This window comes from Fusarium fujikuroi, chromosome FFUJ_chr08 (assembly GCF_900079805.1).
Source record: "Fusarium fujikuroi IMI 58289 draft genome, chromosome FFUJ_chr08".
NCBI classification, from domain to species: domain Eukaryota; kingdom Fungi; phylum Ascomycota; class Sordariomycetes; order Hypocreales; family Nectriaceae; genus Fusarium; species Fusarium fujikuroi.
In genome coordinates this window covers 213,220-241,124 of record NC_036629.1, presented here as the reverse complement: position 1 = coordinate 241,124, position 27,905 = coordinate 213,220, and the positions used below count along the sequence as shown (strand labels likewise).

General features: G+C 48.3%; 11 protein-coding genes; 7 read left to right on the top strand and 4 right to left on the bottom strand.

Moving 5' to 3' along the window:
• Nucleotides 1–804: 804 nt before the first annotated feature.
• On the top strand, nt 805–1,752 carry FFUJ_13992 (uncharacterized protein; the record flags this gene model as incomplete). The annotated part of the gene is made up of 1 exon (XM_023581385.1): nt 805–1,752. The coding sequence occupies one exon, from the start codon at nt 805–807 to the stop codon at nt 1,750–1,752; it is 948 nt and encodes a 315-aa protein (XP_023434091.1).
• A 1,495-nt stretch (nt 1,753–3,247) lies between these two features.
• Nucleotides 3,248–4,491, top strand: FFUJ_13993 (related to aldose 1-epimerase; the record flags this gene model as incomplete). XM_023581384.1 has 2 exons in its annotated part: nt 3,248–4,070; nt 4,118–4,491. 2 exons carry the CDS (start codon nt 3,248–3,250, stop codon nt 4,489–4,491), a joined length of 1,197 nt encoding a protein of 398 aa, XP_023434090.1.
• Nucleotides 4,492–4,704: 213 nt separating this feature from the next.
• On the bottom strand, nt 4,705–6,365 carry FFUJ_13994 (related to C6 zink-finger protein PRO1A; the record flags this gene model as incomplete). XM_023581382.1 has 4 exons in its annotated part: nt 4,705–5,103; nt 5,156–5,584; nt 5,633–5,856; nt 5,903–6,365. 4 exons carry the CDS (start codon nt 6,363–6,365, stop codon nt 4,705–4,707), a joined length of 1,515 nt encoding a protein of 504 aa, XP_023434089.1.
• A 500-nt stretch (nt 6,366–6,865) lies between these two features.
• On the bottom strand, nt 6,866–8,324 carry FFUJ_13995 (probable neutral amino acid permease; the record flags this gene model as incomplete). XM_023581381.1 has 2 exons in its annotated part: nt 6,866–6,922; nt 6,972–8,324. The coding sequence occupies 2 exons, from the start codon at nt 8,322–8,324 to the stop codon at nt 6,866–6,868; spliced, it is 1,410 nt and encodes a 469-aa protein (XP_023434088.1).
• A 1,475-nt stretch (nt 8,325–9,799) lies between these two features.
• FFUJ_13996 (uncharacterized protein) lies at nt 9,800–10,328 on the top strand (the record flags this gene model as incomplete). XM_023581380.1 has 2 exons in its annotated part: nt 9,800–10,190; nt 10,243–10,328. The coding sequence occupies 2 exons, from the start codon at nt 9,800–9,802 to the stop codon at nt 10,326–10,328; spliced, it is 477 nt and encodes a 158-aa protein (XP_023434087.1).
• Nucleotides 10,329–12,340: 2,012 nt separating this feature from the next.
• FFUJ_13997 (uncharacterized protein) lies at nt 12,341–17,007 on the top strand (the record flags this gene model as incomplete). XM_023581379.1 has 2 exons in its annotated part: nt 12,341–12,486; nt 12,537–17,007. 2 exons carry the CDS (start codon nt 12,341–12,343, stop codon nt 17,005–17,007), a joined length of 4,617 nt encoding a protein of 1,538 aa, XP_023434086.1.
• Nucleotides 17,008–17,853: 846 nt separating this feature from the next.
• On the top strand, nt 17,854–19,517 carry FFUJ_13998 (related to amidohydrolase family protein; the record flags this gene model as incomplete). XM_023581378.1 has 2 exons in its annotated part: nt 17,854–18,430; nt 18,487–19,517. 2 exons carry the CDS (start codon nt 17,854–17,856, stop codon nt 19,515–19,517), a joined length of 1,608 nt encoding a protein of 535 aa, XP_023434085.1.
• A 171-nt stretch (nt 19,518–19,688) lies between these two features.
• Nucleotides 19,689–21,064, bottom strand: FFUJ_13999 (related to monocarboxylate transporter; the record flags this gene model as incomplete). XM_023581377.1 has 3 exons in its annotated part: nt 19,689–20,439; nt 20,490–20,865; nt 20,914–21,064. The coding sequence occupies 3 exons, from the start codon at nt 21,062–21,064 to the stop codon at nt 19,689–19,691; spliced, it is 1,278 nt and encodes a 425-aa protein (XP_023434084.1).
• Nucleotides 21,065–22,004: 940 nt separating this feature from the next.
• On the bottom strand, nt 22,005–23,722 carry FFUJ_14000 (related to phenol 2-monooxygenase; the record flags this gene model as incomplete). XM_023581376.1 has 5 exons in its annotated part: nt 22,005–22,423; nt 22,469–22,804; nt 22,854–23,408; nt 23,454–23,573; nt 23,626–23,722. 5 exons carry the CDS (start codon nt 23,720–23,722, stop codon nt 22,005–22,007), a joined length of 1,527 nt encoding a protein of 508 aa, XP_023434083.1.
• Nucleotides 23,723–24,562: 840 nt separating this feature from the next.
• FFUJ_14001 (related to taurine catabolism dioxygenase) lies at nt 24,563–26,653 on the top strand (the record flags this gene model as incomplete). XM_023581375.1 has 4 exons in its annotated part: nt 24,563–24,989; nt 25,036–25,418; nt 25,477–26,132; nt 26,185–26,653. The coding sequence occupies 4 exons, from the start codon at nt 24,563–24,565 to the stop codon at nt 26,651–26,653; spliced, it is 1,935 nt and encodes a 644-aa protein (XP_023434082.1).
• Nucleotides 26,654–26,956: 303 nt separating this feature from the next.
• On the top strand, nt 26,957–27,667 carry FFUJ_14002 (uncharacterized protein; the record flags this gene model as incomplete). The annotated part of the gene is made up of 1 exon (XM_023581374.1): nt 26,957–27,667. The coding sequence occupies one exon, from the start codon at nt 26,957–26,959 to the stop codon at nt 27,665–27,667; it is 711 nt and encodes a 236-aa protein (XP_023434081.1).
• Nucleotides 27,668–27,905: the final 238 nt, after the last annotated feature.

The window sequence follows — 27,905 nt, the reverse complement described above, 5'->3', positions numbered from 1 at the left end:
ACTTCGTCTACAAGATGCTCCAAGTCCATACTGTCATATGGACTCGGGTGGCCTCCTCAGCCCTTCTACTGCCATACAGAAGAAATACTACAGTACATATCTTATACAAGAGGGCTATAGTTATAGGCAATTATTATTGATCGTTGTCTGACAGTGTTCGTTTGCCTTTACTAATATTTCTCACAGATGACTCACCAGAAGTGCCGAACTGGCGCATCTAAAGGACCGCGATGCATCTTGACCACGACGCGTGATATTGAATATCAGATCAATCGTCGCATTCCGCATCAAATTGATATCTGTAAGTTAAAGGACATATCGTCCATGGGGTCGTTGCGGTTCAGATAGACTTTGAGTAAGTATCCTACCTCCTCGAAAACACGGAAGGAGCGCAAGCGAAACCCACGTGTCGTCACCAAATCAGGTAATTGTCCCAAAAGGGAAAGTTTTTCACGAGGCTTGAGTTTCTGTGCTCGCAAGATATCAAGCGGTGAGCCAATTATGTCAGTATCAAGATACCGAGAGTCCTTGACACTGCCAAGTCTTGGTGTTGAGGCAGGGTTTAACTTGGCGAACATATGACATCATGGCCAAGGCTCAGACCATCGCCACTCTGCGCAGCCAAAAGACAGGCGACACGTACAAAAGAAAAGTAGCTATTCCAAGGAAACCCTTGACATTCTGAAACGCATCCTAGAACCTTAAAAAATATGTTTCAATCCTGTTTTTCCAGCTGTCAATCACGTATTAAAGCGCTCCCGCTTGAATGAGGGTTTCACAGCATACCAGACTCTCTTATCCAAAATGCGCCAATCAACTTTGTACCCATTTTTATGCCTCTGGGGGCTTGCTGAGAGCATTGACCTCTCATCAAAACGCGGCCTCGCATACCATGGAGATGACCATAAATCGGATAACGAGCTCCTGATCTCAAATAATTCCGAGATCGCATGGTATTACACCTGGTCTCTTTGGCCAAACGGTCAAATCAGCAGTTCCTTACCATTTGTACCATTAATTCACGGGCTCGACGATGCATCGGATTCTGAGCTTGAGTCGCGACTAAATGGGCTTCCCGAATCATCTACGCACCTCCTCACATTCAACGAGCCAGATGGCGAAACGGACACCGGCGGAAGCGCGATATCTGCCAAAGATGCAGCACGCGCTTACATAGAGCACATCGTCCCTCTCAGGAAAGCAAAGCGCAAGTGGTCAATCAGTCATCCCAGCGTCACCGGCTCACCACGCGGTCTTGAATGGCTACGCGACTTTAATGAATCCTGCTACGACATTGACGACGATGGGTGTCCTACAGATTTCGTCGCTGTGCATTGGTACGGCGACGCCGGCGGCCTTAAAAATTGGCTTGGAAGTTTGCGCGAGTTTTACAACGAGACGGCGCCTGACGCACGGTTCTGGATTACGGAAATGGCTCTACCGAAAGAGGATGACGATGCGACGTTGGCTATGATGAATGAGAGTCTTCCTTATCTTGATAATAATGATGATGTGCAGGCCTATGCATGGTTTGGAGCATTTAGAAAAGATGATGCGAATGAATGGACTGGGGATAGTGTATCGCTTTTTGATGATGATGGGGGTTTGACGAAGCTGGGTGCGGAGTATTTGGGTGGTGAGAAGAAGGGATTTGAGGAGGGGATGTCCGGGGACTCGGGGGGCAGTTTCCATGCACCTTCGTTGGGTATCATGCTGGTCATGATCCTTATCTCACTTATTTCATTGTGGTAAAGTAGACGAGTATACATGATAGACGATAGATAGTGATACCATTTATTAAATTGCGTTGAGAATGATGAGAAGCTGGAGAAGTCACAATTTCGTGTGCGATTTACTCTCTAAATTCGGCCGTAGATGTGGATCCAATTTCGCCCAGAACAGGAGAGATCGGAGCGTGTGACAGCTCCGAGTGGTGGAGCAATACATGCCGTCTCCACAGCGTTGTCTGAATTTGAAGGGAAGATTCAAGTCGAGGACTTCTACATAAGTTCTGTGCGGCCAGACTTCAAGACCTTGGTATACAGATTTCTCTTCCTCACAAAATGGTCTAGCATGTCAATGCCGAGTTATTCGATTAGCTACTGAGACATTTTCGCACAAAGGAAAACTCGCGGCGATGCTATATCAGGTTCAGAAATCGCCAAGTTCATGTAGCTACCGTGAAAGATTCTTATCGCCTGTTACTGAGACTCACCGTAATCAAAGCTACCCTGTATAACCGTTGGAGCGAACCAGCCGATGTGAGACAGATGGAGACCGTTGAGCATTCCCATCCAGTTCGTCCCAACAAGATGGAACCCAATCATTCAACACCAATTTCCATCTGATGGTCCCAGAGCCACGTTTTTATGCCGCCTTGGAGTCACTAAGCCTTGGTTCCTGAACTTAGGCGGCCGTGCCCGTACAGACGATCTTACTTTGCATGTCTCACGGATGATCATCACAAGTTCGTAGGTAGCATCACGAAATGTAACATGGAATTCTGCACGTTGACTCTAGGGTATCATTGCAGAGGCAATGACGTCAGACCTCTCATAAGTTCCCAAACCCCCTGCAATAACATTTCCCCAACCTCGTGTTATTGTTCCCCGACTTTTCAGATTCATAATCTTTACAAATCCTCCGTACATTTTAATCGAATCCAATCAGCCTGTAACATATAGCCATGTCGGTTATACATCACATAAATTGCATCTCGAGCTTCAAATTAGCTTGTCAACTGATTGGAGGGGCTGTGAAGCTGTCACCCGTCGCATAATTACCGCTTACCACCAGCCTTGTCTCGGCCAATACCTCGGCGGGATACGGCTGCCGAACCTGTAGAAATCCCATGAACGTGCAAACAGCCTGAATTTCCCCCGCACGACGATCCCAATCCAGACTCGCACAACTATGTCAAGAACAGAGTTCGCTAAGATTACCCGACCCAGGCGCACCAATGACACACGCGCGGAGAACCTGGGGAAGCTTCTTAGCTCCAAAACTACCCCAGGATCGCGGATCAAATGGCAAGTTCCTGGATGACGATGACAGCCGCACCAGTCATTGAACTTGAAAGTTCATCAGACGATCACTAAACGAGACCCTGAGATCCTTCAATTGGAGAGGGGTTTTGTTGGTGGAAGTTTGCTGCGCGAAAAAACAAGAGATCGTCGGGTTTTCTATAAAAGCTTGGGGTTTTCGCTCTTTCTTGCTGGGCCAGTCTCCACCTTGATCATCCGCAATCATGTTCTTCAAGGCTGTCGTTGCTGCTCTCATCCCACTGGCCCTTGCGACCAAAGGCAAGGGCCCCGACAAGGATGGCAAATACTGGATCAAGGGAGATGGCATCAAGGCCGCCTTCATTCCCTATGGCGCCTCCATCACCAATCTTCTGATCGATGACCAGTACGGCATCTCCCGAGATATCGTTGCTGGCTTCGACAATGCTACGCACTATAGCATTGACGAGTCTCACCCCCATCTTGGCGGTGTTCCCGGAAGATACGCCAACCGTATTCGCAACAGCACGTTCGAGATTGACGGCAAGAAGTATCATGTCACGCCCAACGACAACCCTACGCCTGAGTCGCCCAAGGGCGCTGATACTCTCCACGGCGGACCTGATGGCTGGGACTACCGCAACTTCACTGTTGTGTCGTACACCGACTCCAGCATCACCTTCTCCATCGTTGACCCTGATGGCAAGGAGGGTTTCCCCGGAGAGGTTGTCTCCTACGTCACCTACACCCTGACCGGCATGGACTGGGATTTCAAGATTGTTGCTCTTGCAACCACCAAGAAGACCCCTATCATGCTTACCAGCCATACCTACTGGAACCTTGACGGCTTCTCCAACAACGAGACAAGCACCATTTCCAACCATACCCTTTACATGCCCTACGGTGGCCAGCGTGTTGCGACCGATAACATTCTCATCCCTACTGGTGATATCATTCCCAACAAGAAGGGATCTGTGAATGATTTCTGGAGCAAGCCCAAGATGATTGGTGACCAAGCCAACAACAAGGATTTGGAGAACAACTGCGGTTTCAACTGCACAGGATATGGTTAGTTTCTCATTTCACAAGATCTATAACATCGCTAACAATCTCAGACACCTGCTACAGCGTCAACCGTGGCCAGCTTGGTAACTTTGACTGGCGAACTGAGGGTCCCGTGGCCACTATCTCCTCCGCCTGGTCTGGCATCCAGCTCGACATCTACACTGATCAGGACGCCTTCCAATTCTACAGCTGCACTCAGCAGAAGGGCACCATGCCTCTCAAGAAGACTCAGGGCCTGAAGGATAACAAGGACTTCCCCCGAATTATCCCCAAGTATGGATGCATGGTCGTTGAGGTTCAGGACTACATTGACGGCATCAACAACCCTGAGTGGCAGCGACTTGAGAAGCAGCTCTATGAGCCTGGTGGCAACCCTTATGTTCTTCAGGCGAAGTACCGCTTCAGCCTGAAGGGCAAGGAGTAGTTTATAGATGCAGGATTGAGTAGTTGAAGTAATTCATAATATTTGAGCGGCTTGCTGTTTGTGAAATGAAGTGGCAATGGAAGTTTGACTGCGATGTCTTATGATACTCCATACCTCTAAAGGCGTTGTAGTATGAGAGTTTCTCAGTAGCGGGCTTGTCATTAATGGTCAGGCGAACAGGGCCTACTGCCGTTTAGCCTCGTCACAGAGACCTCATATTAGAAGAGCACAGATACCCATATCCTCCATTGATTGCCTTGCACTCCAAAGTCTACTTGGGTCTCGCCGTCGTTGCTTCCATGCATTTTGCATCACTTTATAAACCGTACCACAATTTGTGAAGCCTGCCTCAGCATGGTCCATGAGCTTCGTCAACAAATCGTCAAAGAACTGCTCATTAGGAGGAAGCGCCATGGAACCGGCAATGCATAGAGGCCATGGCGTTGCTCGAAGAGATATATGTGGAGGTAGGCTGTCCAATACTTGGATGACTCGTGATACGGCACCATGAGGGTCTGGTGAACTGATGTTGTGTTCTAAAGCAAGAGTGTATAGTTGGACGAGTGCTGCAGTTGCAAAGAGGTGGGTTACGGAGCGATTGGTAAGTGTCAACTGCTAGGACGATTAGTAAACATTGCTTGTGGCCTTGAAAAGGGGTACGGACCGTCGATCCATCATCTAATGCCGCTTCTAATCCGTTATTGATGCGTTTGTCCAAGTCATCGATGGAAACTTGTAAAGACTCGTTGTCCATAGTCATAGCCTTGGAATCTAGGGCCATCATATCACCGATCGCGACCATGATGCAGTTCGAGCAGCCCATAACCCTCGACATGTCAATCTTTCCAGCGTCTAGCCAGTCGTGATATGGTAGCCTCGGTGAAGTCCCCGTAGACAGTGGCGCGAGTATATCGATCCAGACAAGGTTCGAGAGAATAAACTTTTGCGCAATATTCATGCCTCGCTGGAAGTCAAAGTCTGGGCTCGATGGATCGGACGCGTCGAATTGAAAGTCGGAGGAAGTCAGGTTCTGGATAACGGATACGAGGGCGTTGAAGTGCGCTTGCCAGTTGTTTGTACCACCTTGGAAGACCTATGTTGAGTTGGAAAAGAGTCGTATATGTGTATGTTGTAATCTTACCTCGAAGGAGATCAAGAACATGCCCCCAGCAAGGAATTTGAGCCATTCCTCGATGTTGTCGGCAGAAGCACCGACGTCTCGATGGCGGACGACATGTCGGAGTTCTTGAAGTGCTTTGGTATGATATTGCAACAGTTCGTCTTCTTGGTTCTCCGTATGATAGGGTGAGAAGGTATGTTGATGAAAGGCGGAAAGCGTCAAAGCTGCGTTTCGAAGAGGTGCATCTGTTTGGTGGTCAGAGTGAGCATCTTCACGAGGGATATTTCATACTTCTTTCAAGAAGGAAGAAGAGCCATCCCCTCCCTCCTTGATCTGGTGCATCGACGTAGAAAGCATACTGGATGGGAAAGATGTAGTCGAGGTAATGAACCAGATACTGCGCCTCTCGAAAGATGATGTTTGTAGTTGATGAGCCCGCTGGACGTTGAGTTATTTCGCCTCTGGGTCGAGAAGTGGCTTTCGCACGCGAAGCTTGTGCTGCTTGAGCTGTTGACCGAGCAAGTTGGCGGTTCTGAATGGTCTTGACGCGTCGGAAATTCTCCTTGACTGCAATTTTGATCCGCCGAAGCTCTTCTTGCAGTAACTGATCATTGCTCATCCATTCTGGAGGATCGAGGTCGTATCCATGGCAAGTAATACTTCGAGTACTGCACTCTTTGCACTCTGGGGATGACTCGTCACATCTTCTGTGCCGGATGCGACATGTCCAACAGCCCCTGCGTCCTCGGGGCATGATCTGTTGTTGTGTTGTGGGGTTTGTCAAGCTCGGAATTGAACGTGCAAGGTGGGAAATCAAGCGAGGGGAAAAGAAGTGGATTCAATGCCGCTTTAATGGCCTGTTCAGTGGATTGACTAAACCACTCAGGGCGCTGGTTGCACTAAAGCGATGAAACTAGCGCTGTTGAGCACGACCGACAGCAACGAATAAATGGCTGGACCTTTCCTAACAAAACTTGAGTCTATTCCTTGACACATGGCGATTTATGGTAGGTAATTGCATTTCCAGTGTAATCAGTCGATGGAGCTCCGATTTTCGGAGGCCACTAATCCCTAACTGTTGGTCTAGGTGCTGAACCAGCTGCTGAACCAAGACGGAGAATCCGGTCTAATGATGCATTTGGCTTTTATCTCATACAAGTGAATCAACATAGTTCATTCATTGCCGACGGTAAGCTATCTATTATGGGACGAAGCTATGTACCAATCTCCGTACCCAGGAATAATGACAAAGTCTTAAGCCACATTGCAGGAGAAAGGCCTGCCAACACTGCCTCCATTGAACTTGGCAATCTGCAGTTACATTAGTTACCGTAAAATGGGAATTCTTCAGCAAACTTACAATCTGGTCAATGCTGGCATAGGTGCCGGCGACAAAGACAAAGAAACCGACGATAAATACAATGCAGTTACATACAGCACGCTTGACATTGTGCTTATCATACCAATTGCCCTCCTTGAGAAGGAAGAACCACATAATGGGAGGGATCCAGAACGAAAAGCCCGAAATGAAGAGGGCTGCACAGATCCCCAGCAGTTCGGAGAAAAATGGGATAGCTTCTGCGATAACCCACGAAAGGAAGATCACAAAGGCAACAACAGCCAACCAAGTAATCCAGCCTTTGCGGGTATTGATGAACCGTGTAATAGAGTTCTTGTAAAGTCGACCGTGGATAAATCTGCAAGCGACCGTGGCGTTGATTGAGCCTGAGATATAGATGACGGGCAAGGCAATGCCGAACGCGACTTTCGACACCAACGGGCTGGCGGATAACAAGGCGGGGGACTGAACTTCCTGGCCAACGAATGCATAGATTACTGATCCCGTGATGGTATATAAAATTATTTCTGTAAGGCCCAGAGTGACGATGGATTTTGTGAAATCAGCAGGCGTATGCATTTCGGACATGAAGGAAAATTGGGCTGCTGCAAATGCATATGAGAAGACAATATTGGAGACCGCTGTGAGTGCCTGAGTGAAGCTAAGGTCGTCCTGTGGCCACGCTGACCAAGTAGAAGATGCGAAACCACCTGGGGCGTCTGACCTCTGAATCCCAGTCGCGATCATGGTGATACCGATCGCAAGGATGATGGAGATAAAGTCGATGTAACCGAGGATCGCAATCTCAGTGAATGAAGGTGGAATCGCAAGGACCATAAGGATAACAGCAGAGATGACCCCAAAGGCGAGGGTACACACGCTGCTGCCCGTGATCTTGACAAGGGCAATGGTGCCGGTTAAGCAGTGGGAGCCAGTAGCCAAGATCAACAGGCCCAAAAAGACAACGGCGAAGAGTTTATCACCAAAGCCTCCCATCAAAAGCCTCCCAGCATCGACATAATGATCCACGTCAGGATATTTCAGCTTGACAAGACCGACCATGTAACTAGCATACATAGCGATTAGCCCGATTCCAATGCAGGATATAACGCCAGCGACCATTCCGAGGGTAGCGAAAGCTCCGGGGAGACTGAGACTGCCGAGGGCAATGGCCTGTACGATGAGGACGACGGTAAGGCGTTTCCAACCCAGGCGTTGGAAATGAGCTGTGCCTTGAATGGTCTTTTCTTTCTCGAGGTCGGTTTGAAACATCTGCGCTGTGGCTTCGCTGAAGGATGCTTGACGGTGGATGCCATCTTGTTTTTCACCTGCGACGATGATGTCGGAGTCGTTTGTGGTTTTGGAATGACTCATTATGAACGAGCAAAGATCTAACAAGGGAAATGATTTGGGAAGAGAAGGTTGAGGAAGTGACAGGCCTGACCTGGGGAGAATGATGTCTATATATCCTCGACAAGCCAAGCTTATCCAATTCCATGGGCCGATAACCCCGTGGGGAAGAGCGTTAAGCTGCGTGAGATCCACACGAAAAGGGTTTTCCGATCATGTCGACAGTTACTGTTAGGAATTGCCGAGTGCCATGACTGGTTGACGAATTCCCAGTTTGATGAGTGGGCTATGGACCAATTCCCAGTTTGAGTGGGTTATCGAACAACCAATTCTAGGTCCTTGAGCCGTTGCTTTCCGACCCAGTTTTTGGCGGGCTATGATACGGAGGGCGGGATAGTTAGTGCGTGCTTGGTGCTGTAGGGCGTAGTTTGAACAAATGTCAGGCATGATGCTTGAAGCGAGCTGTTGACTCTGCCTTGTATATGAGACGCTTCGCATACTCAACAGTATAGATACGAATTTGTCAATGCATTCGTAAACCAGACAAGAATACTCTATCTTCTTCACCTTGTATCAATTACCTGATATCCTGGACAGTGAGATGATATCCACCCTCTCGGTCTTGAGGAATCTACGGTATGACTAATAATCTGCAACTTTAATTCCGCACTAAGATCAGATACGCTCGGAAATGGGGAAACTGGGGATCATTCACATCCACTGGTTCATGTCATCCGTCTGAAAGAGTAGCAGCAGTAGTGACGAGGCAATGTCCTTGTAACACATATATCTTGTGAAGTGTTTTCGCCATGCGGGGCCCCGCGATGACACTTGCCACGCACTGCGGATCCAGCGTGGCTAGTCGACTTGAACTGATGCCTGGTTTAATGGATGACCTGTCGTTGACGTTAGTTAACGGAAATGAGTTGCACTCCCAGTCACAGCCGAATGTTGCTTACCCAGGCTTGTTAGCCGTATTGGCTGTTAAGTTTTAGGAAATGAAGTGGCCGCCATAAATTTGGCCATTGGCACAAGACACGGTTTCGTTGTCATGTAGGTGCAGACATGGAGCCACTTCTGTCGTATTAATTGATTAAAGAGAGATAACAATAGAACCAAGCGACAATAACATATGGGGAATTATCGGGAGGGTGAACATTGCTGACCTGCTCTATTTTCCGCTTCTCAAATGCCACTCACTTCAGCTACCCTGTGCACTTGTTTGGTGTTTTGGGGAGGACGGACATTCTTGTGATTATTTCCAGTCGGCCTTGCAACTTGGCCAATAAGAGCACTGTTGCATGCAATTCATTTCGCTTCAATGGCGACTCTGGGCTTAGCCCATGCACTATTGAGAAACTATTGGCATTAGCTTACGATGCCAACGTAGTTACTCCTATTTCCTTTGCGCCGTTAGATAGATTTCTTTCTCTTTTGTCTCATTTCTTCCCAATCAATTAATTTTCTTTAAACGGCTTGAAGCCACTTGATCTGCCAAGATGCGATTTTCTGCGTTGTCGTTGTCCATCTTTCTTGGTGCCGTTTCAGCGGGTCCTTGCCGACCCTCTAGCGTCGAGAGCAGCTCTGAAACCACTGAAATTATTGGTGTGACGACAATCGAGTCGCTCTCGTCAACTTTGGCAGCGACTGTGTCAACCGAGCCAGCTGACGCGACAACGACAACGGCTGCCATCACATCTATCCTCGAGACTACGACAGAATCAAGCGCGGTTGCTGCTACCACTACTGCTGCTGCTAGCATATGCGTTGCACCAGCCGCCTTGACATGCTGCCAAACTGTTGGAACCCCAACCAATCCCGTCATCAGCCTTCTTCTGGGGTTGCTTGGTATTGTGGTTCAAGATCCTAACACTGTCCTCGGAGCAACATGTATGTGCTCCTTCACTACTTTCCCGTTTGGTGGTCTAATATTTCCTTTCAGGCTCATCTATTACTAATCCCGCAGCTTGTCCTGCCATAGCAGTTTGCTGTAAAGATAACAGCCATGTAAGCATTGATTCCTACTAATGTCTACTAATGTCTACTGAATGATATTGACTTGTGTTATTACAGGGCGGCCTTATTTCTATCGGTTGTTCGCGAGTTTAGGGATATACTAAGATCTGTTCGACAAAAATATAGATTGATTCTGTGTGAGATGACTTTGTTTCGTATTACTAAATAGGAATTCATTAATAGCTAGACGGGTAATAGTCTCTAGCACCATAAAGGTAGCATTTATATATATAGATAAATTAAAGCGTGATATAATATTATCTAGTATATAATAGTGCCTCTAAATAAGACTAGCCTGAATAGATATCCCAACTGACTTTCTGATTTCAAATTATCAGGGTTGTAACGACACCTGAAAACGCAGGAAACCACAGTCTAAAGGTATGCAGAGCAAGCCTGGTGAGTTATGGCTAAGACCAGCAACATATGACCTGTCTGACCGTCACCATGGAACAATGTTAATTACAATTTCCCTTGCGTGCATATTGTCTCCCAGGCCTTCTTAGCTAAGTACTTTCATCGCTGTGGGCCATATTGGGTCGCTCGGAGTTGGTAATCTAGTTGTGTTGAGGAACCTGCAACTAATAACCTGCGACTCTAATTCCGCATGAAGATTAGGCACACTCGGAAATTGGGAGACATTGAGGATTCTCTTTGCCGCCTGAGCGGGGGAACTAATAGCCAAGTCGAGGTAGTGCTGCGAGTGCTAATTGGACAACTGTTTATCTTCTCATTTCGGTATATTTAAATCTCACAGTGCATTACCTGAGAAACCAATGGATGACAATTAGGGTCGAGAATCAGTGGAGCGGTACCTGTGAAGCATCGTGAGCTCCATATCAGGTCAAGACCCATAAGAGATAGGTAGGTGTACTGTCGACTGCCTCCCTGGGAGGTTCCACTATAGCTCAGGGCAAGCTATCGTAAGAGAAACAAGCAATACGCTAGCCCGCACGAAAGACGAGAAGCTAGGCTAATGGCGGAGAAATGCAGGGGAAATGCAAGGGCCGCACCGAGAGAGATCTGACTTGCGGCATGGACAGTAGCTCTTTCGGTACTCACTCGCGTGATAGTACACTTGTAAGTTCATACTAGCCGTGTTCCGCCCGGCGCCACAAGATCTGATCTGATTTGCATTACGTCGTGCAAAACCTTATCCTCAATCTCGACCAAGCCTAGTACTGTCTTCAACTTAAGTGGCTTTATTGTTTTCATACCGCGCACATTCAGTGACAGGGAGACATGTCTTGGTCTTTGTTCATCTAGGCCAATTAACATAATGCTTACAGGAGTGATGCTTTCTATATAGATATTGCCAGATTTGAATGAAGTTGACCAGTAAGAACAGACAAGTCCCTCCAGACTCGATCAAGTATCAGATCACAGGTCTCTTCTTTTATGCCAATTATGTATTTTAAAAAGGGGTAGAAATGATCTCCTAGACTAGACCCAGAGTAGAATACCACTGAGTGATATTGCATTCCTTCGATCTGTTGTTTGCAATTGAGACTTGTGGCTGAAAGCTTATATCCCCAATGGGAGTTTAGCATTCCATTTATACCACTGCCCTGATATAAGACAGCCACATCAAAGACACTTAGAACTTACTAGCCCAAACTGTAACAAATAAGATCATTTCTTGCTGCGGCAAAGAGATTGCCGAGCTAGCCGAGGACATGGTTGCTCAGCACTCCTGGATCGGGTCGGACACTGCACGCGGTCTCGAATCTTTTCGCAAGCACCGGAACCGCACTAAAGAGCCTACCGAAGCTTCACCCATTCTTACTGTCGATGAGAATGATCAAGGTGGATGAACTAAAATAAAATAAGTTCTGCCGATGGTGCCTCATGATCAAAGCTAGATTTCAGATTGGTCTCAGGCCTGCTCCTTCACATTGTGCTATTTATTTATTTCCTTGTTCCATTCCTTTCTTCCAGCATTTTGCTTCACCAACTGAAAATCCATTCATTTTCGTCACTATTCAGCCAATTGACAAGCTTCTTTTCCCCTACGCTCCTTCATCATGTCGCGTCGCCGCATGGTGGGCTTCTCAGCCCTGGCCTTCTTAGGCTCAGGATCCGATGCAACATTGATAGGCAAGCGGGCCATTCAGACACAGCCCATCGAGATAATTGACGGATCAAATACCTTGTACGACACTTTGACAAGGTATGACGTGTAGGGATTTCTCACCGGCCTTCTTTAGCTAATGTCTGCAGTACATTTCTCCTTCAAAGTGATGATTCCTACGTTCCCCCTACCCTCTATGGACATGGTGAACCAAACACGACATACAACATTCCCCTCGCGGACCGTCAGCCATCATGTGGGACTGTCATGGTAGAGAGCCATGTAACTATTTTATCATCGACTGACCGTATGATATCTGCGCCTGAGACAACCACTCTGCCTACCCAAAATCCATGCGACATAGTAACCGTGATCGTCAGAATGCAAGGCTACAGGAAAGGCGATACAAAGGCACCTGTCTCCCAAGCTCCGGCCTTGACTTCATCTCCATCCGAGTCCGAAAGCTCAGCCGTTAATTCAGATCCTACAGCAATTGACCAAGATACTGAGAGTACTGCTGTTCCTACGATCCAGACTTCTGCCCAGGATGGCCCTGCCACTTCTTCAGGTTCTACAGTAGTGGGCCAGGACACTAGTAGCTTTCCTGCACCTATGAATAAGATTCTTGCTCAGGACGGCTCCACCACTGCTTCAGATCCTACAGTGCCATGGACTACAATGACCACTCAAGGAACTGGTACTGCAACTATGACCAGCACGCAATCTCCAACTAGACCTGGTGACACAGGAACGGTTTGGGTCATGGCCCCCAGGTCTCAAATGACCTCGGATACCCCGATTGACTACACCACCATCACGAGCACTGGTACCGGCACCGAAACTGGTACTTACACCATCACTGAGTCCCCGTCAGGATCTGGTCCTGGTACGGTGGTGATTGTGGTACCGAGCTCGTTAGCTCAATACGTTACCGTGACATCCTATGATAGCTCGATCACAGCTGTTGCCACGAGTACAATAACTCCCAGTGCTCCTGGCGGAACTGGTACTGTTGTTATCTATAACCCATACGAATGGGAGACCGTCACATCTTATGATCCTACCGCCCCATCTGACCATGCAACAACTATGTGGCCTTCTGCGTCTGGTCATGTCGGTACAGTAGTCATGTATATGGCATACAAATGGGTGACAGTCAGCTCTTATGACGCAACAATCTCAGCTGCATCTACAAAGACTATATCACCACCCTCTCCAGACCAAACAGGTACCGTGGTAATATACCAGCCAGATCCATGGGTTACAGTCACTTCCTATGGAAGTGTCATGGCAGCGTCAATAAATACTGTGTATCCAACTGCTCCAGGCGCAACGGGCACCGTTGTTGTATATAAGGCCTATCAATGGATGACCGTCACCTCTCACGATCCAAGAATCGCAGCCCCGTCCACAACCACTCTACCACCAGATCCTGGAGCGCAGACAGGCACTGTGATGGTATATGAACCTTACAAATGGACTACCATCACGTCTTATGGACAATATACAGCTGACTCTACATCTACCATATCTCCAACTGCCCCAGATGCAACAGGCACTGTTATCGTGTACCAGACTTATCAGTGGACGACCGTCACCTCCTTTGGAGAATTTACAGCTACATCGACATCTACAATATCCCCTTCCACCCCAGGTCAAACGGGCACTGTAGTGATCTTTGATCCACAGCCATATACGACTGTGACTTCATTTGGCGATTTTGCAGCTGCATCGACATCTACCATAGCTCCATCTGCACCAGGTCAAACTGGCACCGTATTGGTATTTGATCCACAGCCATATGTAACTGTTACTTCGTACGGAGGCTATACGACTGAATCCAGAACTACCATGACTCCATCTATCCCGGGTCAAACTGGCACCGTGGTGGTCTTTGATCCACAGCCATACACGACCGTTACTTCATACGGAGGTGTTACGGCTGAATCCACAACGACAATAGCTCCATCTATCCCGGGAGAGACAGGCACCGTGATAGTCTTCAACTCGCAGCCATATTCGACCATCACGTCGTATGGCGCCGTCTCAATTGCCACCACGTACACCTCGCCTCCCCCGTCTCCTGGCCAGACAGGTATCGTTTTGGTTATTATGCAACAACCTTATACGACCGTTACTTCGTATGGAGGCGTTACAGCTGAATCAACTACAACAATCGCTCCATCTGCTCCTGGGGAAACAGGTACTGTCGTTATCTTTGATCCGCAGTTGTACGTGACTACCACGAGATATGGAAGTGTCACAGCTGCCTCGACAACAACCCAAAGCGGTGATGGGTCCAGCCCAACTCTTACCGTGCTGGTAGATCTCCCCCAGCCTTACACTACATTCACTAGTTATGGCGCTTTCACCGCAGCCACCACTAGAACATACCCGCCCTCTGTTGCAGGGCAGGTCGGAACTGTAGAAGTCGATCTCCCCCAACCTTATACAACCGTCACGAGCTACAAAGATGGTCTGACTACAGCTGAGACTACAACATACTCACCCGATGTTCAAGGAAAGTTTGCCACTGTCGAGGTTGATATGCCTCAGTCCTACACGACAGTCACAAGCTATATTCCAGGCCTCGCAGGCCCGGCATCTACAACCTTACCGGCGTCTAATCCAGGTGATGTGATGACTGTAGTCGTTGGTCTCCCTCAGCCCTACACAACTATAACGACCTATATCGATGATCTCACTGCGCCTGTAACTACGACAAACCAGCCCGCTAATCCCGGAGATCCTGTCACGGTTATTATTGAGAGCCCATTGGGACATACGACGATTACAACTTATGTTGATGGCTTAACTGCTCCTATCACCACGACCAATCAACCTGCTAATCCAGGAGATCCGGCCACTGTTGTCATCGAGAGCCCTCTGGCATATACAACTATCACGACGTATGTTGATAGTCTGACTGCACCCCAGACTATGACAAGTCAACCGGCCGGTCCTGGGGATCCTGCTACGGTTATTATTGAGAGCCCGTTGGGACATACAACTGTGACGACTTATGTTGACGGCTTAACTGCTCCTGTGACCACAACCAACCAGCCTGCGAATCCTGGGGATCCTGCAACTGTTATCATTGAGAGCCCTCTGGTATACACAACTATCACAACCTATGTCGATGGCCTGACTGCTCCTCTGACTACGACCAACCAACCGGCTAATCCCGGAGATCCTGCCACTGTTCTTGTGGAGAGTCCGCAGGCATACACGACTGTCACTAGTTATGGCTCTTGGACTCAACCTCTTACTACAACATTGTCACCTACTGGCCCTGGAGGCGTGGCTACTGTTCTTATCGAGAGTCCTCAGCCATACACGACTGTAACTAGTTACGGTCCCTACCCATCAGCTATGACAACCACTCATGAACCGGCATATCCAGGTGGCGTTGCTAGTGTTGTAGTAGAGGTGCCCCAAAGATATACGACTGTGACCAGCTATGGCCCCTACCCAGCAGCAACAACCACTACCATGGCTCCTGTATCTCAGGGCGGTGTAGCGACTGTAGTTGTGGAATCACCCCAGCCTTATACGACTGTGACCAACTATGGCAGCTTTACAGCAGCATCAACCACCACAATGTTACCGGCGTACCAAGGCGGTGTAGCTACTGTCGTCGTGGATTTGCCTCAGTCCTACACAACTACTACAAGCTGGGGTACCTTCACAGCCACTAGTACCACTACCATATCCCCAACATCTCCGGGCGGCGTTGCTACTGTTGTTGTTCAACGACCCCAGTCCTATACGACCACCACAACCTGGGGCACCTTCACAGCAACTGGAACGACTACCATATCCCCAACATCTCCTGGAGGCGTTGCTACAGTGGTTATGCAGAAACCCCAGCCATACACCACAGTAACTAGCTATACCACTGTTGTCTCAAGCGCCAGCACATCCACTGGGACTCCCGCTTCCGCCGGGCAGACTGCCACCGTGGTGGTCGTCGCTCCCGCAGTTGGAACCAAGGCTGCAGATCAAACATGTAACAACGGTGGTCTGGAATACGCTATCTATACCAACTCGTACTACAACTCTGATCCGCCTAACTACTCTTCCCTCAACGTAGCGTACTTTGGTACAGCTACACCCACTTACACTGGTATCACAAGTTCTATAGGCATTACAGAACCAGGAGGAGTAAAGGCAGGAAACTCGGGTCCCGCCCAGGTTATCTATCCTGGTTCGCCAAGTCAGACATGGCAGTATAAGGCTGTTAACCATCGGGCATACTTATATGCGCCTATCAATGGTACTTACTCTGTTGTTGTCCCATACTCCGACGAGGTTACACTGGTTTGGTTCGGCAATAAGGCGTTATCATCGTGGACACGTGCCAATGCAGATCTGGACCAGAACTACTCATCAGGGCCTTCCAGCTCCAAGACTTTCAATATACAGCTGACAGCGGGCACTTATACGCCATTCCGGGTTTTCTGGGCTAATGCTCAAGGAGACTATTCCATGATAGTTACTGTCACAGCTCCGGACGGTACTGTCATCGTCAATGGCTCTGGATCATCGAGCAAATACTTTGTTAGATTTGCTTGTGACTCTAGTACACCTTCTTATCCTGCATTTGGAAAGGGCGGTTAATGTTATCACTCTCTCTTGTTACCTTTTTTCCTTGCTGTCTTGTATAAGTAGTTGAGTACAAATTGATTTCAGATATATCACCCTGAACCGCGCAACGCTTCTAATAAACGATAACGTAGGAGTGCTTTGAGATCTTGGGATGACTAGTGAACGAACACAAAAGCTGACAGGTGAAGTCTTTGGCAGTAAGAAGGTGGAAGAAGTCAACTTAACTGGGGATATAATGCTTATTATATCGTCGAAAAAGCAAGCACGTACTGTATATCCAATCCATTGGACCGATAAGCCCGTGGAGAAGAGCGTCAACACGCGAGAGCTCCACGCGATAAGAACATTCCAATCACATCGTCAATTGCCAAGCTCGGTGACTGATCGGCCAATTCCCAGTTTGAGCGGTTATACAACAACCGAGCTTGGGCTCTTAAGCCACTGTTTTCCGATCCAGTGTTTAGCGACGTGGTATGAAGGGCGAGATACTTAGTGCGTGCTTGCTGCTGTAGGGCTTTAGGTCAGTATCAACATCAGACACGCTCGGAAATGGGGAAACTGGGGATTCCATTCGTTGGGGCCTGAGCGGGGAACAAACGGTCGAGTCGGTGCTTTATCTCTGGGAATGCTAATTGGCCAAAAGGCCAAACCAACGACTTTATTATGGGGGGCAATGGGGATCGCACACTGGGAAGGAAGCTCGGAATTCAATTGGGGTAGAGGAGATCAGACGACACTGATAATACGACTCTCTACCCTCAAACATCGCAACGCTTTCAGATATTTTCTTTCTCTTTTGATCTCACAGCCTTATAACTCTTCAAAGATTGCATCGCCTGTCGCTTAGCCCCCAAGACAATGGCCAAAACATTATTCGTCAACGGCCGCATCCTGTCCAAGACAGAGACAGGCCTCAATGGCAACGCCCATTTCTCAGACTGCATGCTCATCCAAGACGACAAGATCGTCGTAGTCGGGTCTCGTGATGATATCCCCCAGAATTTGGGTTCAGACATTCAAGTGCGCGATCTTGATCAGCGTGTCGTCCTCCCCAGCTTCATTGATGGCCATATGCATCTCCTCCTACTCGGTCAGTCCCTTCGAAAGCTTGATCTGTCACGATGTACTTCACTTGAAGACATCCGATCATGTATCAAAAAGTACGCTGCCGAGAATCCAGACACACCGACTATCCTTTGCAAAGGATGGAGGCATTACATGACGCCCGGCGGAGTTACGGCTGCCATGCTGGATGATCTCGATCCTCGGCCTATCTTTGTCGATGCGGGCTCTTTGCACTCTTGCTGGTGTAATACTGCGGCTCTGAAAGAGCTTGAGGTTCAAGACATGCCAGATCCAGCCGGCGGCAAGATTTATCGTGACGCAGATGGAAAGCCATCTGGCCTTTTAGATGAAGGCGCCATGATGTCCATCAGTGAGTGCACCGCTGCCATCACCGTTTTGGACCGACTGACTAACCGCACTGTACAGTTTGGCCATTTCAAGCAAAGTCATCTCCCAAGCATGAACGAATAGAGGCGATCCGCGCTGCCGTAAAAGAGTATAACGCAGCTGGCTACACTGGCGCAGTAGAAATGGCCATGGACGAAGAAGCATGGGACGCTCTAGTCACACTCAAAGAAACAGAACCCAATCTGTCGCTACGGATAGCAGCTCACTGGCTCATCAAACCAACCGCCAACCTTGAACAAAACTCAAAGCAAGTGCAGCGAGCAATTGAGCTGAGCAAGTTGTACAACTCGTCAACAAGTCCTGAACTTCGACTTGTTGGAATCAAGGTCATCACTGATGGTATTGTCGACGCATGCACTGCCTACCTGTCTGAACCGTATACCACTGCAGGAAGCCCGCCGCCAATCTGGGAGCCTGACTTCCTGGAGCCCGTGGTCAGAGAGGCTGATGCTGGTGGCTTGCAAGTCGCCTTACATGCTATTGGCGATGGGGCTGTGAGAATGGCTATAAATGCTATTGAGAAACACGCTACACCAGGCCGAAGGCATAGAATTGAGCACTTGGAGCTTGTTTCCCCAGAAGACTCCAAGAGGCTTGGAAGACTTGGTTTGACAGCATCCATACAACCGATTCATGCTGACCCAACAGCGTTGACAATGTGGCCTGAACTCATTGGAGAAGAGCGATATGAAAGAGCCTTTGCGTACCGTGAGTTTGCTGATGCAGGTGCCTTAATGGCGATTGGTACTGATAGCCCTACGTCACCATGGTCGCCTATGCATAACTTCCATGTTGCTATCAACCGCCAGTCCTCTAAAAGCCCAGAGAATCCCAAGATAGTACACGAGCACTTTAGGTTAGGGCTTTGCGAGACGTTTGTCGCGGCGACAGAAGGTGCAGCTAGAAGCGTGTTTGCTGAAGATCGTGTTGGAAGCTTGACGCCTGGGAAACTGGCTGACTTTATTGTTGTTGATATGGAATGGGATCCTAAGACGCTGCTGAAAGCTGAGGTGAAGGAGACCTGGTTTGGTGGATCCCGGGTATTCTAAGTAGATTCCAAGATCATCAAGACTATGCCTTCATAACTCAGTGGCATGCATACGGTTGTAAAGATTATAACTTGTCCGATAAATTGTGTTCGCAATGGTCTTTCATTTCATTCAACTTGCCTCGGGCGGCTTGTCCGTACAAAGTCTATGAATAGGCTTCCAGTCCACAGATCAGACTATCAAAGACTTCTTATCCTTCAGCAATCTACTGCAAAGGATTAACATGCCTCCGAAGAAAACAGTCAGCCCAGCCCAAACCCAAGCTGCCGTATAGCTCATGCTCCTTCGCAAGGCCCCTCCTACAGGCGGACCGAATAGCAGCGCAACAGACATGACCGAGAAGGCCATACCAAATCTGGTTCCGATTCTTCGAGGATCGCTAGTCAGCCTGACAAAAATGGTCGGCTGAAGAGCGAAGAAGGAACCCGTGAAAAAGCCTTGGCTGATGACGGTAACAAGCAATCGTGGAGTTCTAGTTGCTGAGATGAGACACAGACTTGTCGTGGCAAGTAAGACTGCTGCACTGATGATAGTGTTCATAGGTCCAAGAGTTTGTGCGAGAAAAGCTGGTAGGATGCGGCCAAAGATTGAGCTGCTGTTCAGAATTGCAAGCAGATTCCCTGCAAGATCGGTCGACGCGATTCTTTTGTCTAGAGCGTAGCTTTGGACGTAAACGAACGGCGTGTACATGCCTAAAAAGACAGAGAAACACCCAGCCACGAAGAGAACATACGGCCAGTCTGTGAAAGCCGTCTTGTCAAGGAGTTGCCTTCGCTGAGCTGGCCCACTGGGGTTCGGCCCTGGGCGAAGCACGAGGTTGGAAAACAGGAGTAGAACCAACAGCAGCAAAGCCATAGCCCTCGTCGCCCAGGGCAAGCTTGTCTGCGCATTGAGCTCCCGTATCATAATTGGGAGAAGAACACTGGCATCACGTCAGAGAGATAGCAACGGGGATGAACAGTCTTGTCTTACCCTCCAAGTCCACTACCGCAAGCTGCGAGTCCATTGACCAAGGGCAATTTTGTAGTAAACCATAGCGAAGTAATAGCAACACTCAAGATCGATAGACAACCGGCGCCAATACCAATCATGAGGCCTTGAGTGAGAAGGTACTGCCAGTACTTTTGACTCAGACTTTGAAGTACAGTTCCGATGACGATGAAGGTAGAGCCGACAACCAGAAGGTGTCGAAAGTAGCCAGAATCATAGATCGGGCCAACTATGAACCCTGAGAAGACCATCAAAAATGTCTGCAGAGAGCCGATGACTGATATCTGGAACGGTGTATGATTTGACAGTTCGTCGCGCTCATAGATGGTTTGAAAGCTTCCAAAGCTTGCGATCAGCCCTGCAATTTGTCAGTATCCGCCTGGTGTGTATTGGTGATATTACCTACCCCAAGTACAAAAGTAGAGGCAAAACGAGCCCGCAACCTGCAGCCATGCGAGTAACCCGCCATTTGGAATAGGCTTTGGTGATGCATCATCGACCGAAAAACTGCTTTCGGCGAGAGGGTTATCATCGGCTATGTCTTTGGCAGTATCCATTGCTGGTAGGAAGCATTGATGAAGGTCCTCGACTTACAAGCTGAACAACATACCTAATTGAAGGAGAGATAGGCCGAGATACAACCGCCATGCTTATCAATCTCTATTTCTCTGACAACGCTTTTGCTAGGATAGCCCGTTCTAGGAATTTTCCCGCTTTCCTAATGTGGTGATAGACCACGGCACTTCTCCCCACAGTGGATCTCGATGAAAAAGATAAAACCCAACATCAGCAGATCAAGGCGCAATGCAAATTGTCTGGGCCACTCCTGAACGCGTACTCTCCCCTTAAGCCGAGTATTTGTAATAATCACATGAAGAACAATATTTATCCCACTTACCAAAACCGCGTTTTGACCACAAATTCCTTGGCCACTCTCCATGGAACCTTTGCATGATTTTCGCATGTCATTCTTCCAACTTGGTCAAACATCCGAGGACTGCCTAGCTAGGAAGGTGGTAAATGATTTTTAAAAAAATCCTGGTCTCGATTAAGCAACCCGGGGAATACCGCGACTAAGGCGGTGATGCGGCGAAGCAGGCAAGATTGAGTTCATGTGGGCTTAGTGCCGGCATGGCATAATGCATGCATGACCAAGAGTGGTAATTCCTTACGATTAGCCTTGCAGATAGGACAGAACTGTAGATCCTGTACGGAGATAGTGATTTTGGTGGTGAGGATGTTGGGGGCTTTAGCAAAGGTACATTGGGGGTTGAAAATTTGATCAATATGGTAAGAGGCTAAGTCTGGGAGAGAACGAATAGGACAAAAGTCGAAATGCTGTTCAAGTCAGAATCAGGATAACGACAAGAGAGTCAATGAAAAAGAAAATTTCACCAAAGTCACGAATTACAAGCAGGATTGAGCGTGATGTAATGGAAAGTCTAGTATATCGAACTATGAAAACACATAATTTACACCCAAGATCTACCCTACATCCTATCGAGACTTTACAAAGTAAGAATCCAAGTATTCTTTCCAAGCCTCGTCCTCGAAAGTGCCAACATATCCGACATACATATCCGGCCGAACAATCACAATAGCCGAGTCCTCGTTCTTGCACCAATCAGCAGTGAAGTCCTTGTCGCCATCCCTGTTTTGGTGACATTCGACGATCCCATCAGTCGACCCATTGGGCAGGATAGTATAAACGGGAGCCGAGGCGGAAATCGCCGCAAGTCGTCTTCCGATAGCCAGGACGATGAAGTCCCCATAAGAGACATTTTCGTAGAGTCGCGAGGTTTTACCGGAAGATCCAGTCATTGCCACATCGGGACAGCGATATCCAGGTTTCCAGATACCAAGTTCCGTACCCTGGATGAGCGGAGTGGCGAACTCGCTGTAGTTGACACCCATGCCTTGCTGCGTTAGTTGGTGATATGTAACTGTGATGGTGGACGTACCTGTGATGAAGCCGGCATTTCGTTCGATTGTGGAGACGTATTTCTTGGCTGTATGGATGGTGTCCCTGACTAGTGCTGCAGCTACTCCGATGACTTGAGCGGCTGTGGATCTACGCTCGATGTCGTAGCTACGTAGGATGTCGTCTCTTGCTTTGGTGGTAAGGTTGGATGGGCGAGCGAGAGCTGATAGACGCCAAGCTAGGGCGAAGGCATCGGAGACACCCGTGTTTAAGCCTTGTCCGCCGTTGACTGAATGAACGTGAGCAGCGTCTCCGGCCAAGATGATTCTTCCGTGGCCTTCCTTGGAGATGAATGTTCCAGCGAGTCGTTCCTTAACTGGAGTATTGTTAGTAACGAAACTGTAGCTCTTTAATGCGAGAAATACCATGGAATGTGCTGAACCATTCAGTCTTTGTAAACTCTACTCGATAAGGAGCAAGATGTTCTTTGATAGACTCTTCAGCCAGCTGTTGCGTAATCTCGCCCTTTAGAAGAACATAAAAGCGAGACATTCCTCGCTCTCTTGGAATCCACGCAACTCGAGACTCCCCATCAAGCTCAAACGTAATAATCTCAGGACAAACAGGAAAATCAGTATCCAAAAAGGTATCAAGAACAGCCCAGGTCATCTCAGGTTTGGTACCAGTGAAAGTAATACCCAGCGTGTTTCTGACGAAGGATCGTGCACCGTCAGCACCAACAGCATATTTGCTGCGAACCTTTCGCCCCGAACTACTCATGACGGTGACAGCGTCTTCATCTTCAGTGATGCTGATAACGTGCTCGTTGTAGCTAACTGCATCTCCCAGACGAGCGCGCATCACCTGTTCGACGACAAGTTGTCCGATCATGAGAAAGTTCTTGTGGAAGGCATGTTCGATACCAACCCACCAAGCGTTTTGACGGGATTTGAAATCGCCCGCTTTGAAGGTAGAGCTCGCTACTGCCATTAGACCATGTCTTTGGTGGGTTTAGGTCTGCTTACTGTTGCATTTGAGACCATCAGGCAAAAGCTCATCGAGGATGCCAGCCACCTCAAAGTACTGCTGAGTACGAGCATTGAGTGCATCAGCACGACCAAGCTCTAAACTACAGGGCTTCTCATCTGTAAACTCGTTAGAATTGCTTCTCACAACTCTGGCTCTGGTGCATCTTACCTAGGACACGAACGGAGATACCCAATGGTTGTAGGAGAAGAGCAACAAAGAGTCCAGTAGGACCGCCACCAACGATAGTAACATCAACTTGCTCCATGATTTTGAGTATCTGTAAGTCACTTTGAATTGAATGTTTAACTTTGGAGTTCTTAATATTAAAGCTCTATGTAATTGGCGGGAAAGGCCTAGATAAATCACCAACTCGACTTCTACCCAAGCTCTCCATCGACCTACCTATCTCGGCATCGTCAAACCACCTCATCAATTCAAGGATATAAAAAATCGAAATGTCTCATCTGAATAACCATATCCTAGTTTGTTACACCATCCCAAAGGCCCGAAGAATTATTCAACGACGGGGAACTCTAATCTTGGCCGGGTGGGATATAGCCGAACGGGATAGCCGCGCGGGATGCCGATCATCACCACGGACCGTCTCCCCCCATGCGAAAATCCAAGCTTTTAGCCCCAGCCCCGACTAGCATTTCTTCCATAAGGGACTACAATGACGAAAGGTGTGGCTTGGCTTCCAGATTGATACCTTCTACTCTAGGATTTCACATCCGTGCAAGCTGACAGGGGAGGGTTGGATAATTTTATGAGCTTCCTCATGAAGCCATTTTGTGTCATGCCTGGTCCTCGGATTAGGCGATGTGTGACGAGGGTAATTGTTTTGCCACGCAATTGGGCGGTTGTACGATGGCCCACTGCTGAGACGACTCGGTGTTTTTCGCAAATTGTCTTAGTAAACCGAAAATGGGACTATGAGCTGGAGCATGTATGTAACTTGTAGTTCACATGTTGATAGCAGATAGTAGACTGCAAGATTTATATCCTCTTATCTCCCTGACATATCATTCATCTCATCAAGTTCAACAGCCACTCTCGTTTCATACAAACAAACACTCACCAGCGATCACTACTCTTTCATTCTGCAATGGCTGTATCCAGTCTTCGTCCCGTGATCCCTTTCCCTTTTGGGACTGCTGTTCACAATGTCTCTGCTGAACCATTGACTACTGGTGTCGATAGGGCGGCTCTTGAGACATCAAGCAAAATTCTCGATATCATCGGGAGATATCGCATGAAACAAGACGACAACCTCTACTCACATTCCGATGAGTCAACTCTCAAATTCATCGCCCTCATCTACACACATGTAAAGGCCGGCAAACCGGTCCCTATGTGCCTACCGGCTTTCCCTTTCAAGTCGCCAAATTCAACATCGAAGACATTGGGAAAACTTCCTGATAAGGGTGAAGAAATTGCCCTTGCTCATCTGAACGGACTCTGCAGCGCTATTGGCGATGTATATGCGCCAGGGGCTAGACTTACTATCATTTCTGATGGATTAGTATATAATGGTGAGAAGAGCTCTCTCATGTGCAAAACCCGAGCTAAACATAGTAGACCTTCTTGGTGTCCCAGATAGAGATGTCTGGGCCTACGGCGAGACTCTCCGCTCCATGGCAGCAGAGAAAGAATTCCACAATATCTCCTTCGCGCGTCTTCGCGATCTTGTTGAGATCGATCTACCGAAGGACCTTGAGGAGATGACCTATGTTGGCAACGCATCAAACTTTCGACGCGCACTTCTCAACACCTTCAGCAAGCCCGGATGGAGTTGGGATGACGTACGCCAATCAGACGATCAGTGCATGACTTATCGCGGATATATCAAGTTTCTTCAGACAGACTTGGAAACGGTTTACCCAGTTGATGAGAATCGCAGCAAGTCAAAGTACAAGAGAGGCATTGAGTATATCGCGAAGCAGATGATGGCTCGCGGAGATGTAAGTGGAAAACCGTCCTGATTCAAGGTAAATTGTGTGCTCAGTACTGACGTTGCAGGCCTTCGCAAATGCTGTTCGACAAAAGTACTCTGATCATGTTCGCCTATCAATCCACCCCTCCACCGGCGCTGTCAAGCTTTCTATCAGCCTATTGCCAACCGAGCAACTGTACACCACGCCCTGGCATTGCAGCGTGGCTTACAGACTGGACGGTACTATCAGAACCGGCATGCGATCTGAGTTCGACAAGGACGCAAGTCTCGAACTAGTCTACGACAACGGACGGCCTTCGCATTACCGAGAGAAGTCACCATTGCTGTCATGGGCCGAGGACAAGGGCGGCATCGTGGTCGATCCTATGTATCCCGCTGGTCTGATCATTCGTCCTGCCAATGGAGCTGGCTCCCTGGCGCTCGACGATATCGACACGAAGAAAGTTCGCGCCTTGTCAGAGATCAACTCACCTGTTGTCCTCAAGGGTTTTGTCAAGAAGCCCAATCGCGACCGCTTCATTGACTTCAGCCACCGTTTTGGAACCCCGCTACCCTGGAAGTTTGGGCTTTTGCTTGAAGTCAAGGATCGAGGTCAGGATGCTCGAGGCCTGAACAATGTGCTCTCGGCAGAGCCTATGCCGTTCCATTATGATGGTTTGTTCAAAGTCGTCAAGCAGACCGATGAGAATGGGAATGAGAAGACAGTTTCAACTCCTCCCCAGTAAGTGCCATTTCTGACGATGAGGATAAGCAAGCGACTGACCGTAGGTTAGGTTCCAACTATTCCAAGGCGCAACCTCCTCACCAAGAGATACCGGCTTCACTCTTTTCTCTTCTTCAACCCTGTTCTTCAAGTATCTCCCATCGTGGCTCAAGAAGGACATCTCCCAGCTCACCTGGAGTGTATCAACATCAGCATTCGACAACACCGTCCTGAGAGGTCTACCTCTAGCTATTGACCATCCTACGACTGGCAAGCCATGCCTTCGATACCACGAGCCTTGGCCCCAGTCCAAGACGCGATTCGATGCTTCTGATGTTACGATTGATGGACTCGAGGCTACTGAGAGTGCTGCTGTCTGCGAAACTATTGACTCGGTTCTTTATGATCGCCGCGTTGCCCTGTACTATGCCTGGGATAAGGGCGATATTTTGGTTAGCGATAACATCTTGATGATGCATACCAGGAGTGATTTCACTGCGGGCGTTGATCGTGAGCTGTGGCGAATTCACTTTGACTAGTGCTGTTATCGTTTGGGTCGGCAGGTCTGATTATGTTTTGTTTTTGCGAATTTGAAGGTTTCATATAGATTATTTCCGCAATAGATTGTTTTTGATACTCACAGCCCATTGGTCCCGCTTTGACTACTAGTTCTTATCTCAGTGATCTTGTGATTCATCCCGGGAATCCCGTCCGGAGATATCTCGGTCGGCATCCACATCCGACTCGGATAGACTACCGACCAAACCTTATGGCAGCTATATCAAGGATAAGATCGCGGGGTAGCCCTGTTCATGGTAAACTCAGTTATCTCTTCAATCATCATGGCTCAAGTCAAGCAATACCATCTACTGCCAACGGATCTGATTCCGAACTCACCAAGACCGCTTTTACACTACAAGAATGTCTTAGCCAAACGCCCGAATAGCTCCAAGTGCGACCCCGCCGAGGTTTGGGATACGTTTACCAAGAATGGCTGGGACGTCCAGTGGATATTCCGATACCCGAACACGCAACTGTCACATTTCCACTCTGAGGCTCACGAATGCATGGCTGTTCTCTCAGGCACTGCAACAATCCGCTTTGGTGTCGGTGATACGTCAGAGGATCTTCAAGAGAATACATACGGATCAGCCTGGGAAGAAGGCGGAATTTTGTTGGAGGCTGAAGCAGGAGATGTTTTTGTCATTCCTGCTGGTGTAGCGCACAAGACTCACAACACGAAACCGGCAGCCGAGTTCAAGCTGCTGTCACCAGGGGTTGGACATGGCATTGAGGCTGACGACCCGAAGAAGGCGTTATCCGAGATTGAACTGGATGGATATACTATGATGGGGGCTTATAACGGCGGCGAATGGGATTTCGTGAAGAGTGGTGGAGATTATGGTAAATCATGGAGGGTCCCCAAGCCGAAAAGGGATCCTGTGTTTGGGGAGGCAGAAGAAGGACTTGTCAAGACTTGGCCTGGAGGGGATACTGAGGTTGATTTGGAGATTGTTCAGGTGGAGAACCGAGAATACAAGTCAAAGATGTAGCTCATCGCTGTTCCAGTAGTAGAACAGGATCAGCCATAAGAGATTTCGGTCTCGCATCATTAGATTCTCTGTAGGAAAGTTCTGAGATCAAGAGTCACCAAATGAGGGACAATTTGAGTCAAGGTAGGTTCAATAAATATATATAAACATATTAGAAACGGAAACGACCTAGTCACTCCCCAACTCTAGTCATATCATAATCCATCTATCTCGTATTCGCGTAGTAGAATTACAAAGG